Below are 18,551 nucleotides of genomic sequence, written 5' to 3' on the forward strand. Positions count from 1 at the left end.
AAAAAAAGAAAACAACTGCATAATTTATTTACAGAGCTCTAGTGGAGCAGTGGTTAAAGCATTTGGCTGCTAACCAAATCGTTAGCAGTTGGAACCTGGATGAGACAGTCTTACTCCATAAAGGTTTACAGCCTTGCAAACTCTATGGGGACAGTTCTACTCTGTCCTATAGAGTTGCTATGAGTCAAAATGGACCATATGAAGTGAATTGGTTTTGGTTGGAATTTATTTACAATCATTGGCCAGCTGCTTCAGTTACAAGTCTGCTTTTTAGGGGGTGGGGTATTGAAGTTTTAAAAATAAAGATCCAAGCTGAACAATTTGGTTTTCAGCTTTGAAGTTTTTGCTCAACTGGTAACCTAAAAGTTGATGGCTGGAACCCACCCAGTGGCACCAGCACCTTCACCGAAAACCCTGGTGATCAGTTTCTGTAAAAATTACAGCCAATAAAACTTTATGGAGTTCTACTGGTACCACATGGGGTCACAATCAAATGGCAAGTGTCCTAATGTTTATTATGTTCCAGCGATTTAAGGTGCTTTCAGGGGTGACTAATATGCTAATTTACTGCCAGAGGTCACAAGAGCTGTCATAACTGACAGTCACCATACTCTACAAAACCTCATTGCAAAATGGAGTGGATTCCGACACAAAGCCACCCTATTAGGATGGGGCAGAATTGCCCCATAGGGTTTCCATAAATCTTTCTGGAAGCAGACTGCCACCATCTTTCTCCTGTGGACCAGCTGGTGGGTTAGAACAGCCAAACTTGGTTAGTGGCTGAGTGGTTTAACCACTGCGTCACCAGGGCTCGTTGCTTATACTCATAGGTATGAAAAACTGGCAAAACTATGTAACTTCCAAATCAGAAACGGATTTTGAAGTTACTGGGAAGTAACTTTTCTGCTGGGCTCACACTTCTTGCAGGTTCAAACCATACAAATGCAACAAAGCCATTTAATTCTTCTATAAACGGTCATACATACCCAGACTAACTAGAAAACAATATATCATAACTGGAACCAAAGCATTGCTATTATTAAATAATGGTCCAGGATTTCTTGAAAAGCTATAGCATACGAACTCGAACACTGGCCCCTATCTGCTTTTTTAAACTTTCCCCAGAAAGGCTACCCATTTAACATTGGCCCCATCCTGGATATACCCTCACTCGGCAAGTTTCTCCAACCTCCAATTTGGATGTCAGCCTCTATATCAACGAAGAGAGACCAAAAGAAGGGAAGAGAGCGAAATGGTCAATTCCTCCTTAACTCCGAGCCTCCTCGCGGGCTTCACCCCTCCTCCTGGAGGTTGAGATAGTAGAGGAAGTGAGAAGGCTCGAATCTGTTCCTCACACCAGCGCCCTCATGCCCCCACCCTTCTCCTCAGCTCCGGGGTTCGGCGCGCCCCATTCCCGCCCCCCACCCCGGGGGAGGTGCGGGCGGCGCGGGAGGGCTCGCGGAGAAAGGCTGCGGAGAGCGGAAGAGCCCAGCATCTCAGCCTTATCCTCTGCACCAGGAGTGGGTAGCCACCCACCTACCCGCAAACCAGGCCCGAGAACAGCCCCTGAGACCGCGGTGGCCGGATGCGCCGGCGCGTCACTTCCGGGCGGTGCAGCAGCGGCCGCTTGGAAGATGGCTGCGCCCTGTGGCTCGGAGCTGCCCGCCAACTCGCCGCTAAAAATTCCGAAGATGGAGGTGCTCTCTCCGGCCTCTCCTGGTGGCCTAAGCGATGGAAATCCCTCGTTGTCCGACCCGTCCACGCCTCGGGGTGCCTCCCCGCTTGGGCCGGGCAGTGCGGCGGGCTCGGGGGCAGCGGCGTCCGGGGGTCTCGGGCTGGGGCTGGGGGGCCGCAGCGCCGCCTCGTCCTCCGTCTCCTTCTCCCCTGGTGGCGGCGGTGGTGGGGCTGCGTCGGCAGCTGCCTGCCGGGGCATGTCGTGGACGCCCGCCGAGACGAACGCGCTCATCGCAGTGTGGGGCAACGAGCGGTTGGTGGAGGCGCGGTACCAGCAGCTGGAGGGAGCTGGCACGGTGTTCGGCAGCAAGGCCCCCGGGCCAGCCATGTACGAGCGCGTGTCCCGGGCTCTGGCCGAGCTGGGCTACGAGCGGACCCCGTCTCAGTGCCGGGAGCGGATCAAGGTAACCGGCCGCCCGGCTTGGGGCAGCGAACCAGAGGCAGAGAGAAGGCGGGGAAGTGGGCCTCGGGGGCGGGGACCGATCTGAGAACAGGGCTCCCCCTCCGGGGCCCAGGGGGGCGATTCGCATCTCCGCCTTTTTCTTCTCTCCCTGGGAAAGGGGCTTTTTTCCAGATGGCCGCCAGCCCGTAGGTTTCCTGAGTTTGAAGTTGGGCGTGCCTGCCGCCGCCCCTTTTTCTTGCCAATTGACGATGTTCCTGCGCTCTGAAGTTGGTAGTTTCTCATTGTGCGCTGTGCTGCAGTCCCGGTGCTGCCTGCGCCTCTCGCTCCCCACTGCCGGGGCCCCTCGCTTTGTTCGAGCCGAGGGGCTTTCAGGCTGAGGCTTACCGGCCTGGGGCGGGATTGAGGAAGGGCAGAAGAGGGGGGTTGTGAGCCCCTAGTTTAGGAATTTTCAATGAGTGACGGTGACTGAGCTGTACGAAAAGCGCTTTCGGACGATTGGCTTTTGTGTCATTCGCCCTGCTTCCAACTTCAGCTACGAAGGATGAGTAAGACTTTGAGATGCTTTGGAGAACTGTGAAGGGTTGATTGCAGACCGATTGTGTGTTATCATCGTGGAGTTGGTGGGCACAATGAAAGGTACCCTAGCTGAGAGTTGGTCTTTAATTTGTAGCATTGATGCTTCCAGAGTTAGATTGGCTTGAGGTCCTGCTCTGTTTCTGATGAGATTCCTTCTTGAAAGCCAGTTTTTCCTTGCCTGAGTTATTGTGCCGGATGTGGTGACAAGTAAAGCTCTCAGTTGCATCTGGCTCTCCTTGTACATCTGAATGTTTAAATGCGGAGGCTTGATTTGGGCTAGAAATTTTACCAGCTGTCGGGGCCATTTTGCGGTTTTTTACTGATTTGTAATCTAGGCATTCAAATGTGTGTTATTGGCAGATATGGAGTTGTATTTTAGTTAAGCTAGTTCCTTCATCACAGAGTGTCTGCTAGAGTTAGATTTTGGAAAGGATTCTTCTAATTTTCACTAAAATAACTTCCTGTTCCTATTCATAGTATCTTTGTACTTCCTTTCTGGTAGGGTGACACTTTCTTCGGGAACTTTGACAAGAACAATCACGGTCACAGTAAAGGAGTTTTTCTTGTATGTATTATTTGCAGAGAGATATTGCACCAAAGTTTGTATGGTCTTGGCTCTAGTAGTATTCATCTGGGGACATTGTTGTTTAGAAAATTTGGTCCAGAAACTAGGATATTTCAAACTTACTATTCAGGAAACTCCAGTGGTGCAGTGGTTAAAGCACTTGGCACGGTGAACCCACCAGTAGCTCTGTGGGAGAAAGATGTGGTAATCTGCTTCCTTAAAGATTATAGCCTTGGAAACCCCATTGGGCAGTTCTACTTGTCCTGTCAAGTCTCTGTGAATCCACCACACTAGGGCAGGAGGAACTATGGTTCAAGAGATTTGGTACCCACTTCTCAAATACAAAATCAAATTAGTTTACTTGATTACGTATATCTTTGGGACTTCCTATGCACCCTTCCTCCATTTTTAATGAGGATGTCATTATAGTAGCTAATAGACAGTAATAAGCTACTGTTTTCTGAATTTCATTCCTTTATTCAAGTTCTTAAAGTTTTGGGAGAGTTTTTGCACTGTGCTGTTTAACATTTATCTATGAATTTTTGTTGAGTTTAGATGTGTACCATGAACATTTGTTTCAGCTTGACTGATTTTTATCCATAGAAATTACACCACCAGAGAGAAAAAGTGTGCTTATAAAACCTTATGTAACATAAATCATTCCATAAAATTGCTTCTTAAATGACCAGAGTAATCTGTTTGGATTGCCTCATTGTCCAGTTATGAGAAGAATAACCTAAAACAAGAAAAGGCGATTTGACTTTTCTGAAGAATTTTAAGAGGCGGATCAATTTACTTGTCTCCAGACAGATAAGGCCAAGGTGACCTCAAGTTCTTAGACTATTTTGAGAATATGTAGACAATATCTGACTATAAACTACTATGACCAGTAGCAGTTAACAAGCAGGACAGATAACTGCTTTATTTAAAAAAAGATACTCTGCTTCGGGGGTGGGGTGGGACGCCAAACCCACTGCCCTAAAGGGGATTCCAACTCATAATGACCCCCGTTGGGTTTCCAAGGCTTTAAACCTTTATGGAAGTAGATTGCCTCATCTTCCACTGAGCAGCTGGTGGGTTTTGAATCACCAGCCATCTGGTTAGTAGCCAAATGCCTTACTGACTATGCCACCAGAGTTTCCTGCTCTACTTCTTCAGTGACTTCAATTAAGGAATCCAAATTCTCCATTAATGATGTTAGTCTTTCTTACTAGAATTATAAGCTTCATAAGGACAGCTTCAGGTCTGTCTTATTCACTACTGTATATCAAGTGACTACATATACATGTTTATTAAATTTACCAAATAAAGCTAGAAAAAGTTTTGGATATTAAAATCTAGAATAGTTTGAAAAATATGGCATTAAAAATGAAATTTTCACCATTTAGGAGATTCAGTATGAATGTAATCTTAAGCGAAGAAGTGAATGTGGCCACTGAAATCATAGTCTTAAACAATTATGAGGTGGAGGTCCATGTAACCCAGATTATGTTGATGAAAATAGAAAACACACGCCAAAAAGAATTCTCAGAGAATCTCAAACCCCTGAAAACACAATCTTAGATCCTAGTATTTGAAATGCCTGTTTAGAACAAGTAATTCAGAGTTCTCTTACACTTTATTGGGTTGATGAAAACTGTAAAAACAGAAATTTAGTAATCTTTTTTGCTTTAAATTTTACAAAATAAAGGTAAAGTAGTGCTGTACAATGTGGACAATGAGAAACTGGGTACCAATAATGTAGCTTGTGTAAATGTAAAGTGAATGTTAGAGCAGGAACACCATGTGAGTTCGTTACATTTGTGGTCTAATATATTTGAAATACCTATGAAATATTTAATTATGAAAATTCAGGAAGAAATCTCTTCTATATTCAAAAGGGGGAAAGAGATTCAGTAGTATTCCTGAAAACTTTCCCTTTACCAAATAGTCTCGAGGTGTTGCTGTAGCAGCCTTCATCTCATCATATTAAATCTGTAACATAGGCTAAGGCATCAGAAAGCTGAGTCCTACCTCAGCCTCTTCCCTGACCACTTTCCTGAATAACTACCTTCTCTGGACTGTTCCTCAGTCCCCTTTGTAAAACTAAATATTGTCATCGAATCAATAAACTCTTGGATTTTTCTACTCAAGTCCTATTTTTTAATACTATCCGAATGAATGTGTATGTTTCTCAACACACAAAATTTTAATTTATAACCAGATAAACATTTGTTTATTGCTGCAAAGAGTTTCACTTTAATGTCTGACATGTCCTCTTATTAGTATTTGTTCAATCATTTGGATAAAATGGAAGTGTTTGAGATTGCCTTGCTATACAGATTGTTTGCTTCTGACATTTTGCTACTTTTTGTTTGAGTGCCAGAAGAAAATTGGTCTGCTAACAATTCTAGCATAATTTGGAGTCAGATGAACAAGTCTAAGTAGTTTTCTATTAATTGCATTACTTTTCTCCTTTTCTGTGGGCCTTTTCTTCATTTTAATGTTTGCCATATATTTGAGTGCTTTTTTGTGCAGGGCTCTCAGCTAGATTTGAGAATTAGTAGAAGAACTGTAATCTGTAATTCTGTATGTGGTCTCAGAGTTTACAGTTCAGTTTAAGAGTTTGTATGCAACATCAGAGTTAACAAGCTATATAAAACAACATGTTGTTGTTGTTGTTACGTGCCTTCGAGTCGGCCCCGAGTCATAGCGACCCCTCCTTGGGTTTCCTAGGCAGTATCACTACGGAAGTAGATTGCCCCATCTTCCTTCTGAGGAGTGGCTGGTGGGTTTGAACCGCCAGCCTTCTGGTTAGCAGTCAAGTGCCTGAGCCACTGTGCTACCAGAGCTCCTATAAAACAGCATAAGGAGTGATAAGGCAAAGTAATACTTGATTAAACATAGTATGAGTACAATAGAATAAGTATGATGACTTCAAAGGTGGGAGAGATTTTATCATGGTCCTAGTGGTACTCCTCGGAAGGAAGGTTGGGCATTCCTACTTCCGTAGTGATACTGCCTCGGAAACCCAAGGAGGGGTCGCTATGAGTCGGGGCCGACTCAATGGCAAATAACGACAACAACAACAACAGTGGTACTTAGGTTTGAAAGATGTAGCTAGACTTGGAATTCATGAAAGCTTTCACTCTGAGCCAGATGCTGTATTCACACTTCAGTCACTTAATCTGATGCGCTACAAAACTCATTCCCAAGTCCCATATTTTTGGGTGTTCTCCAAAAATTTGCCTCTTGAGAGTTGTTGGCTTTATGTCTTTCAAACAGATGTGCACTTCTAACTCTGCCTCAAGATGATATGCAAGGTGGTTGTATGGCCTCAAAGACTTGTCTCTGCTGCATCAGTGCTGGTTGCTCATCAGACAGATATAAAAGTGATAGTAAGTCTAATGCCTAGCAAACAAAATGATTCATTTTCTAGGGTTATTGCTTAGATTTATTCATCAGTAATCATAATAATCTGTGAAACAGACTTTGTATTTTAGCAGACAACACATAGCACAGTAGATTTGGTCTTTCATTTTACTATTTTTTATACTTAGATTTGGTCTTTCATTTTAGCTGTCAAGCCTTGGCAGTTATTTGTTTGTGAGAGCCAACAGAGCAAAGATAACTCAGAACCAAAAAGATACCTTGTCCCTGTGTAAAAAAAAAAAAAAAAAAAAAAGCTTACTGCCATCAAGTTGATTCTGACTCATAGGGATCCCCTTTGGGTTTCTGAGGTGGTAAATTTCTGCGGAAATAGATTGCCAATCTTCCGTCCGTGGAACTGCTGGTGGGTTTGAACCGCCAGCCTTCTGGTTAGCAGTCAGATGGCTTAGGCACTATGCCACCAAAGCTCCTTTGTCCCTGTATGAGCATTTTAATGTACTCTGCCTGTCTCTGAGGACTTTTCTCTGTGTTTGCAAACAGGAATTTCTTTCTGCATTATCTTTGAAGGATTTCCAAGAAATGTGCCACTCAGAGTTTCCTTCCATATTCTGAGTGTTCAACTTGTTTTGTGCCCTTCACTTTAAGTTCAAACCCACCAGCCACTCCTCAGAAGGAAGATCGGGCAATCTACTCTGTAGTGATACCGCCTTGGAAACCCAAGGAGGGGTCACTATGAGTTGGAGGCAACTCCATGGCAGTGAATTTGGTTTAGGAGCTCTGGTGGCATAATGCCTAAGGCATTTGACTGCTAACCAGAAGGCTGGCGATTCAAACCCACCAGCCACTCCTCAGAAGGAAGGTTGGGCAATCTATTTCTGTAGTGATACCACTTCGGAAACCCAAGGAGGAGTTGGAATGATTTGGTTCTGACTTGACAGCTGTGCGTTTGGTTTTTTGGTTTATATGTTTTATCAAATGTATATTGAAAAATTTAGCAATCAGGAAATACTGTAGTGACATTTAAAAGAGACAGTATCACTAACCTAAAGTACTTTTGTTCAGAGCTTTGGTGGCCTAGTGCCTAAGACATTTGACTCCTAACCAGAAGGTTGGTGGTTCAAACTCACCAAGCCACTCTTCAGAAGGAATATTAGGCAATCTACTTCCCTAGAGATAGGGCCTCTGAAACCTAAGAAGGGATCCTGTGAGATGGCAGTGAGTTTGTTTGTTTTCTTACAGTAGTTTTGTTATCCTAAATACATTCTTAAATAAATTAAAGGAGGTGCTTCCAAATTAGTATCTCTGATTCTTTTGTTTGGCTCCTTGGAGGTTTTTACATACACCCTAGAGCAGTATATGATAGTAAGGTTTGTGATGGGTGAAGATGTGTCTTTCTTTTGTAAAGGGTCCATAGGGCTATTGTGACCAATGAAAAGTTTAAATATGGAAATTGAAGACCTGGAAATTGTTTCCCTTAAACCTGTTCTTGGATGCGATTCTTAAAAAGACTCCTGTAAGTCTTCACATGTCTGTAGATAATATGGATACTTCAATTGAAGATCACTGCTTTAGAATTCTGAACATCTTTTTGACAACCTTCTTGGCAGATACAGTGGGACTGGGTAGTTGGAAACCACTGCCTTTAGAAAGGCAGGAGAGAAACTGGGAAGTTTCTATAGGGGAAAGACTAAGATTCAGATGTCTGAGGAGGGATTTAGAGATCTTGTCCATTCCCTTCCACCACGCTCAACTGACAGATTTATTACAAGCTTCCATTTAAATATGAAGTAAGAACTCTGATTTTTCATTTATTTACCAATAAATATTTGGGTGCCAGGTAAGGAACTCTGGTGGCACAGTAGTTAAAACATTTGGCTGCTAACCAGAAGGTGGGCAGTTTGAACCCACCGGGTGCTCCAGGAGAGAAAATGAGGCAGTCTGCTTTTGTAAAGACTTATATCCTTGATTGGAAACCCTGTGGGACAATTCTGCTCTGTCCTTTATGGTCACTATGAGTCTGAATTGACTCAGTGGCAGTTGGTTTTTAGTCAGTGCCAGGTCCTGTGGTAGATCCTGGAGATATTTTTATCCAAGAATCTAAAACTGGAAGTATTCAGATAATAAAATTGTTTCAGAAATTTGATAAATGATAAGACATTTAGAAAGCCATGTCTCTTGTTTGAAAAGCAATACATGAAATGTTGTGGAGGTGTCTTAGGAGGTGGTTGGTGGTAGTATGGTTGGTGGTGGAACTGACAGTTTTGGGATAACATTATAGTGGATACACCAATTCTTAGTCATTTACATGTTTTGATGAGTAACACCTTTTTATAGCATTGAATTACAGTTGTGCAAATAGTCATTAAACATCTCATTCATTAATTTATATACTGGAAAGAAAAACTGAAGCAGTGCATTTCCCCACCGCCACCACACAACCCACGATAGAAAAAAATATTTTACTCTGGGACCTAGTATTCACATAACACAGTATGTAGGTATAACTGAGTCTGACAGTTAACCTGCTCAGCTGTTAACCAAAAGGTTGGAAATTTGAGTCCACCCAGAGGCATTTCAGAAGAAAGCCCATCATTGAAAACCCCATGGATTCTGAATTGACTTGATAGCATCTGATTTGTTTTTTATAATAATAAGAGCTAACACTTAGGTAGCATTTACTATGTGCCATGCATGTTCTAAGTGCATTACAACTATTAACTCTTTTAATCTACATAGCACAATACTTAAACATGTGTGATATACTTTGGTATGTTCTATTTAATTTTTTTTTCTAAAATACTGAATACGACCCACTAAAATTGGTTTCCCAACCCACTAATGGACCATAACCCACAGGTAGATAAAAGAGGATTAGATCCCACTGAGGTGAAATCCAGACTTTTTCAGTCACTATGTTCTTTTAGAGTATTACGGAAACTCCAGAAGTGTCATTACCTTGACACAGGTAAGGCCCCAGGTGCTCTGGTGAAATGTTTCCATATCTGTGTAGTCCCAGGTACCTGGAACCTTGGGTTTGAGGGTGGAGGCTGAGGAGGGTAGAGAGAGTGGTAAGAAACGAGACTGGAGACATAAACAAGAGGTCAGATGATATGCTAAGGAGTTTGGACTTTATCTTAATCATCAAAGGATTTTAAGCAGGGGTGACATGGTTAGTCTTAAATTTTGAAACAGTCCCTGGCTGTTAAATGATTTAACAACAACAACAACCTGGCTGCAGTGTGGACAGTGGGTTGCAAGGGGCAATACTGGAAGAACCAAGCATTTAGAGGCTTTGCAATTATCTAGACAAGAGGTGAAATAAAGTAGAGGCAACAAAGATGGAGAGAAGTGAAGAGATTTCAGATATATGTAAACTGTGAAGCTGTTTGAAGAATCTGAAAATTTTAATTTACAGCATTTCTTAGATTTTAACCTGTGACACAGCTCACTTTCTACTTCTCATTTACACAGAGGATTCTTTGCTGTAGTCACACAAGATCACAGAGTTTCATGGGGTAGTTTTTAAGCTTGATTGCTAAATCCCAGTGAGATCCAACTAAAACAGGGTTATTATTGTTGCCTCTAGGGTACGCTCTGCACGGACTCTTTGATTCTGATCTGTTCCTCAAACTTTAAGATTGATTGTCCTTCTTTCTTTCTTCTCTCTTTTTCTGAACATTACCTTTTTTCACCAGAGGGTGTTGTTGTTATATGCCGTCGAGTCAGACCCAACTCATAGTTGACCCCTCCTTGGGTTTCCGAGGCAGTATCACTGTGGAAGTAGATTGCCCCATCTTCCTTCTGAGGGGTGGCTGGTGGATTTGAACCGCCAGCCTTCTAGTTAGCAGTCAAGTGCCTTAGTCACTACGCTACCAGAGCGCTGCCAGAGCTCCCTCACCAGAGGGTAAGAACTGAAATTCAGTGCCAAGATTTCAAATGTTGATTGTCATAAAGCCAACTCTAAAGTATGCTAGGTTGGTGTTGAAGCAGCCCCCCATGGAATGTTGTATTTGTGTAATATTTAAAAAGTAGAACAAAATAGGATGGGAGGAATCTTCCTGAGATTCAAGAGTAACAGATCAATACTATAAATAGCTTTAGATTTAAAAAAATTGATTGTTAGGATCATAGTGACTGTCATTTATTGTTGTTGTTGTTGTTGTTATGTCCCGTCGAGTCGGCCCCGACTCATAGCGACCCCTCCTTGGGTTTCCGAGGCAGTATCACTACGGAAGTAGGATTGCCCAACCTTCCTTCCGAGGAGTGGCTGGTGGGTTTTGTTAGGTGCCATCAAGTCGACTCTGGCTCATAGTGACCTTATGTAAAACAGAACAAAACATTCCTCGATCCTGTGCTGTCTTCAAACATATGTTGGTATGTTTGAGTCTTTTGTATGGCTATTTTGAGGGTTTCCTTTGTTTTGCTTACCTTCCACTTTAGCAGGATGCCCTTTTCTGACCAATGGTCTTTCCTGATGATGTGGCCAAAGTAAGCAAGCCTTGAGGTATTGATTAGGTACTTTTTAATTTTATTCCTGCTATGTAAGTTATACAATGTGTTCTTATGCTTTCTACTTACCATGGGAAAAACTTCATTTGATTAAAATGAACGCTTAATGGATTTTTGCCTCATATGCATATATCACGGATTTTTTGAAGTTTGTAATCCACTCTGAATCTTTCCCCCTGTTCTGAATAATTGAAAGAATTTTGTATTTTGGAAAAAGACTTGTATTTAAATCTGTATAATTCTTAACCTATTTGTAGCTGAGAGTCCTTGAGAGTGAATGAGAATTTTTTTTGTTGGCACTAATCAAGTGAATATTATTTTGTCGCTTAAGTAGGATATGTTGTTACTGCTTAGTGAAATACAAACTTGTATTTATTCTCAGGCATTTTAGGAATTACAGCCATCATTTTATTTTTATATGTGTGTTCTTAGCTATATTCATCATGACATATTTTGAACTACCAAATAATACTTTGTTCAATTTAAATTGATACAATAGAGTAGAAGCTGTGTACTTAGACATGTTTTCTACTTGCATTTTCTCAGCCTATGTAAGACTACTTTGTTGTAATAGCCTGAAGTTTTGAAACACGCAATATTGTTTTCTCAACTATATGTCTTCATATAACTTCATTTTTCAAATAAGCCAATTGTGTTTGTAATTGATCCTAATAAAGCCAGAATCAAATTCATATCCACCAAAAACTGCTTTTATTATTTTTTAAAACATCTGAAAATAATTTTCTCTCAATGAGAAGAGCTGGTTTATTATGATTTAGAAAGTAGAAAATGATAGGTCCAAAATACTTTGATTTTATATTTGATCTCTCATCTGCTTGTATGCAATCTTAAGAAAGTTCTCTTTGTTAATTTAACAAAAATTTATTGATGATGCATGCCTGGCATTGATTTAGGTGCTGGGAATACATCAAAGAACTAAAGGAGCTGTGGTGGTGTAGTGGTTAAAGCATTACGCTGCTCACCAAAAGATTGGCAGTTCAAACTCACCAACCGCTCCATGGGAAAGAGATGAAGCAGTTTGCTTCTATGAAGATTACAGCCTTGGAAACCCTATGGAGTAGTTCCTTGTCCTAAAGGGTTGCTATGAGTAGGAGTCGACTTGATGACAGTAGGTTGGTTCAAAGAAGTACATTCTGGTATAAAATATGATGTTTAAAGTATGTAATTCAAAGCAGAATCAACACAATTAGGGGGGAAAAAAAACACCCTCAAATATGCTATTCCTTGATATCCGCATTATTAATCTTGGAAAATCTGAGCTCTATGTTTCATTATTGATAAGAAATAAAAAACCATTTATTGTTGATCAAGAAGTTATTTGCTTTATTAATAATTTATATGATTTTTTGTTATTCCTTTTTGTATATCTCTAGTTGTCACTTGAGGTTTGTACCACTTTGCTGTAAAGTACTTCCATTGTTAGTGTTCATTCAGCCATTAGGGAGTAAACATCTGTTACTGAGCCAGGCACTATACTTAGCTACACAATGAAAGTCTTGACCAAAACTAGGTACTGTCCCTTCCCTCATAAAACTTTCCACCTTTGCATATTAGGAAACATGATTAATAGTTGGGCTTAGGAAGATCAGATTTGTGCCAGTTTTAGGAAAATATAAAATAATTTTTTCTTCATAGGGAGCTCTGGTAGCATAGTGGCTAAGACACTTGCCTGCTAACCAGATGGCCGGTGGTTCAAACCCACCAGCCACTCCTCGGAAGGAAGGTTGGGCAATCCTACTTCCGTAGTGATACTGCCTCGGAAACCCAAGGAGGGGTCGCTATGAGTCGGGGCCGACTCGACGGCACATAACAACAACAACATAAGTTATATAATCACATTACAAAATTAAGAGGCAAAATAAAAGGGAATATTTTTAACTTCCTCACCATAACATAACTACATAATCCTTTAAACATTTTGTCGTTTTTCAAGAAGTGGTGGGACATCTTATTTTAATTCCAGTAAATTTCCAAGCACTAAAAAGGAATGAAAAGTCTACATGCTTTTTTGTTATATCCAAAATTAAGAAAATATATGGGTCATTCATATTACTTGTTTCTATTCATGCTGGGTTTTGCCTACCTCCTGCTTCTTTTAAACAGGTTGCTTTATGAGTGAGGCTTCGTTCTCACTCTGGATGGGTGGTTAGGATTCCCCTTCCAGCTCCCCGCCTCCTGCCCCCCCCCCCCCGGTTTCTGTGGCAGTGTGTTAGTTACCATCTTCTTGCCAAGACCATAAATCTTTGAGAATGGTTAAATGATTAGCTTTTATCTATAAACTATGGACAAAAAATCGATGACATTATAAGGTTATAGCCAGATATTTCTGAAATGTGAATAATGTATGGTCATAAAAATGATTACATAACAATGTTACTTACAGATCTCACATGTTAATAAAAAACATCTTCATAAAACTAAAAATAAAAAAATCAAAATAGCATAAGTTTCTTATGTTGAATGATAGTGTTTTGCGTAAGCATCTTTATTTTTCCCAACATTACTGATATATCCTGCTGTAGTGCAGCTTCTTTTGAGTTTGTTTTTCCTGTATGTCATTCCAAGGAGCTCTGGTGAGTAAGGCATTTGGCTGCTAACCAGAAGGTTAGTGGTTCAAACCCACCAGCAGCTCAGCGGGAGGAAGATGAGGCAATCTACTTCCTTAAAGATTTACAGCCTTGGAAACCCAATGGGGTCGCTGTGAGTTGGAATCGATGTGATGGCAGTGGATTTGTTTTTTTGGTATATGACATTCCTGTCATGTGCCTTGTGATAATGCTGTGCTGTTACTCCTTTTCTCTACTTGAACTAACCTTTATTCATAAAATACCTTGGTTTCCATATGGTATGACTGTATCATTTATATGATAATAATAATGATGGCTAACATTAAACAACCAGCCACTCCTTGGAAGGAAGGTTGGGCAATCCTACTTCTGTAGTGATACTGCCTCGGAAACCCAAGGAGGGGTCGCTATGAGTCGGGGCCAACTCGACGGCATATAACAACAACAACAACAACAACATTTACTAGAGGGCAGTGGTGGTTCAGTGGTAGAATTCTTACCTTCCATGCTGGAAATGGGGCTCAATTCCCAAGCAATGCACCTCAGGTGTAGCCACCACCCACCTGTCAGTGGAGGCTTGTGTGTTGCTGTGATGCTGAACAGGTTTCAGTGGAGTTTTCAGACTAAGACTAATAACTGGGCAATCTACTGAAGAAAATGAGCCAGTGAAAACCCTATGATCACAATGATCTGATCCCATTGTGCATGGAGTTGCCATGGGTCAAGGGTTATCTGACAACAGCAATAGCATTTACTAAATGCAAGCTATTAGGCAGATACTGTCTGTTTAAATTTTCTACTTAAATTTTCTTACTTAACTCTCACAACAACCCTGTGGCAGAAATACCATTACTACCCCTACTTTACAGATAATAGAAATTGAGGCACAGAGATACTAATTTGTTTAATGTCACAAAGCCAACAGGTGGTGAAACTCGACTAAGTAGTCTAACTCCAAAATCCGTGCTTTTTACCACTTGGTTATATTGCCTCCTTATTAATCATCAGCCCACTTTTATGAATTTTGACAACTAAAATAATATCTTTGACATCATTATGATCATACTTAGTCATAAAAGTAATACCAAAATTGCATCGCAACACCCAGTTGGACACAAAATGATCATACATGTTTCTTTGAAATAAAAACACAGAATTTAAGAATCATTGCAGATGGTTCATAGTGCCCTAAGATTATGAACCCAGGAAGAAAGGCTTGGTGATCTACTTCTGAAAAATCAGCTGTTGGAAATCCTCTGAAGCATAGGTCTACTCTGACATACATGGGGTTGTCATGAGTCAGAGTCAACTCCATGGCAACCATTTTGGTAAGATTATGGACATAGTTAGAAACATTGATTTGGAAATTCTAAAGAACTTAAAGCATGTTGAAATGTAATAAAGCATTTATTATAGAGGATTCATCCAGGCATTCGTTCAAGTCAGTAAATGATGGCATTTATTGAACTACTGATTCCTCTTAAAGGAAGTAAATTTGAATTATAACAGAAGGAGCTTTGATGGTGCAGTATTAAGACACTCAACTGCTAACCAAAAGGTCCTCAGTTCAAACCCAACAGCCATTCCACAGGCGAAAGATGAGGCAGTTGGCTTCCCTAAAGATTTCACCTTGGAAACCATATGGGGCAGTTAGTTCTCTCTCCTACAGGGTCGCTGTGAGTTGGAACTGATTCGATGGCAGAGGGTTTGGTTTATAGCAGGCGAAACATTTAGAGTGTAGAATTACTTTTTGACAGTAAAAGAAGGCAAGGATAAGACTTAACCAAAGAGAGCCATGGAACTCCCATTACCTTATGCCTGCCATTGTTTACCTAATGCCTGAAGAAGGATGGTTAGGGTACTCATCTCCTTGGAGATAAAGGAGATGAAATGGACTATTTTGTAATGTGTAATATATATAAAAAAAGATATATGCATATTGAGAAAGCTAAATATGTTCTTGTGTGCTCTCAAGTCGTCTCCGACTCATAGCGACCTCTCCTGGGGTTGCTGAGGCAGAGTCTCTACGGAAGTAGATTGCCCAACCTTCCTTCCGAGAAGTGGCTGGTGGTTTGAACTGCCAGCCTTCTGGTTAGCAGTCAAATGCCTTAGGCACTACACCACCAGAGCTCCCAACTAAATAAAGGATCAGAAAATTAGAATGCAAGGAGTATAGCAGTTCCTAAGTAAATATGGTTACTTCAGCTAAATATTAAAATGAGGTATGCACTTCCTGGCAACTATGGCAAAATGGAAAATACAGTGACTTTATATCATTTTCAGTGTCTGCTGAAGAGAAGGATACTGGTTCCTAGTTTTGAAAACTTTTTAGTTTTCAAAAGGTAGTTGTGTTAAAGACACTCTGATGGTGACCTTGGGAAAGCTCTTACCTTTCCCTTAGTTTTCTTACCTATAAAATGAGGATGCACAGTATGTCTCTCAGTATATATGATGTGCTGCTCAGATCCGTCCTCCAGCAGTGAGGCATTAGTCCTCCCCGCCAGCTGGGGCCCTGGCTGCTGATGGCAGTGGTTGAACTCCCCTTAGGAATTTCTCTTTGCCAAAGGGAGCTGCCTCACTCAAGGTTAGGTAGGTTTTCTCTCCAAAGGAACCTAAATCCAGTGACTGGTCAGTACTGAAATACAAAGGTCCAGGCTCCTTGCCCAGATTCAGGACAACTCTGAAGGATCACCCAAGTTCTGTACCTCGGTTTGGGATCATCTGAGACCTCTGTTGCAACTATGTGTTAGTTCAGCTTCTTTCTCTGCATGGTCAGGCTTTCCTCAATCTTCACGGGTGGTGTTCCCAGGAGCCCTCCCCAGTAAACCTCCTGCACAGTCTCCTCAGAGTCTGTCTCCTGGGATATTGCCTTTTAGCTTTATTGTAATCATTAGGAATAATAAATGTAAACTGCTCAGCACAAATCTGAGTGCACAGTGGGCACTCAGGAAATGGTAGTTAGGTTTTATACCTTCATTACATAGGATGTTGAACTACATAGCAGGCAATGTTTGATTTTTATAGAAGGCACCAAGACTTTAGTCATATGTCCATTTTTCTAAAACCTTATAAAGCTAAGAATGTAATTATAAAATTCCACAAATTTAGCTATAAAAAGTATTACGGTTGTCTGAATGTCCAAAAATAAGTACAGGTCGCGAAAGGACGGATGCTTAAGATAAGCTTAAAATGCGTACTTTAAAGTCTTTCATGAAAGAGATACTTGTTAGAGTATGTGGGTATGTTCTTTTCATGCATTTGTGACCTGTGATTTATACAGTATAAATGCAAAATGACTTTTTAGACTAATTCAGTCTTTACATATTCACAATTGACTGAATCTTGACTTAATGCTTATACCCAGATATCATAATGGAAGATTTTTGATAACTTTAGTTATAAATGATTTTTATCTGGATGTCAGGATTATTCTCTTTCTTTTACAATCACATAAAATTTATGGATGGAAAAAAATCCATATTATTGGTTATCTTTGTAGTCTAGATGGTAGTTTTTAGTAGATAGTAACTGACTGACTAACTCACGTGGTCAATATATGAAAATTCAGAATCAAGTGACCTATTCTTTCAGGGGGATAGACCTGGTCTGGACAGGTTCCCCTTTAAACTTTGATCTTGTGAATAGAAGGTTCTTTTGCATTTGGGAAACAGTACAATATTGTTGTGATAAAGCTGTGTGAAGTTTTTTGGTAATTTTGTGTGTGTGTGTACTTTAATACTTAGATATGGCTGATTGTGGAACAGTGAGTTCATAATGGAGAATGTTTGCATGGCAGGCCTTTAAAGATTAATTGGTCTCCCCTGTTATGCTAGAAGTATTTTGGGTAATTATCTTGAATGTGTTTTTTAGATATCACGTTTTTAATGTCATTCGAATACCACTTTGAGGTGGTTGGTGTCCAGGATGTGCGGTACAGAGAAAAGATTCGACAGAGATGCTTGACATAGCAACTTCAGAAGTGTTGTAGGAGGTAGGATGAAAATAACCTCTAATCCAAGTCAGTTCTTTCCCAGCAATTGATTTTTTTTCTTCCAGGTGGGAAAGAAGTTCTAGATAAATAGTGTTATCTGCCTATCTTTGGTGAAGTCAATTTAACTATTGCTGCTTATGTCTGAAGTCTGAAATAGTTAAGCAGTTCAGTATACCCTAAATTTAATTTTTCCCTTTTACTTACTTTGTTCTAAATAGAGAAGCACTTGAGGATTCCATGTCTGGAAGGATTTTCATATCCCAAAGAAGCCCGTAAATGTGAATATCATACTAGGCATGGCTTTTATAGAGTGTTGCTCTATAATTGCATGAGTGTTCATATGGAATACATATAGTGTATGGTTAAAAGTTTTAGGTCACATGAATGCTTAATTCCTTGAGTAATAGAAGATGTTGATTTTTGACAATTAGTATTGTCCTTCTTGAGGGTTTTTTCTTCATAATTTGAATGCATAAGACCCTCAGCAGCTAGTGTGAAGGAACCTAAAAAACTTAGGAGTTGATATTTGTTGAGAATCAGAACTTCCTGGATTATATTTTGTATGCAAGAATCTCTCCCTCATGAAGACACAGACCAGTTTAAACAAAGTGAGTGAGTCACTGATAGCCAGATTCAAAATGAGCTGCAGCTGATAGGAGGCAACCCTGGACAGTTCCCTACAAAGACTGAGGCTCCTGAGAGGTAAGATCTCTATTTCTGGTGGTCATTCTTCTGTTTGACCTTTTTAAAATCCAGGAAGCGATTGAGTCTTTTTTCTTTTCTATCTTGACAGAGTTACCTTATGTTCTTGAATAT

General features: G+C 40.6%; 1 protein-coding gene across 1 annotated transcript in view; it reads left to right on the plus strand.

Moving 5' to 3' along the window:
* Positions 1–1,367: 1,367 nt before the first annotated feature.
* Positions 1,368–18,551, plus strand: part of MSANTD2 (Myb/SANT DNA binding domain containing 2) — a 32,570-nt gene continuing 15,386 nt past the window's right edge. Inside the window, exon 1 of the mRNA XM_007952112.2 lies at positions 1,368–2,138. Coding sequence (XP_007950303.2) covers positions 1,368–2,138 — 771 coding nt within the window. The remainder of the gene's footprint in view (positions 2,139–18,551) is intronic.

Source organism: Orycteropus afer, unplaced genomic scaffold, assembly GCF_000298275.1.
Source record: "Orycteropus afer afer isolate SDZICR_OR568_19922 unplaced genomic scaffold, OryAfe1.0 scaffold00325, whole genome shotgun sequence".
In the NCBI taxonomy this organism is placed as follows: Eukaryota; Metazoa; Chordata; class Mammalia; order Tubulidentata; family Orycteropodidae; genus Orycteropus; species Orycteropus afer.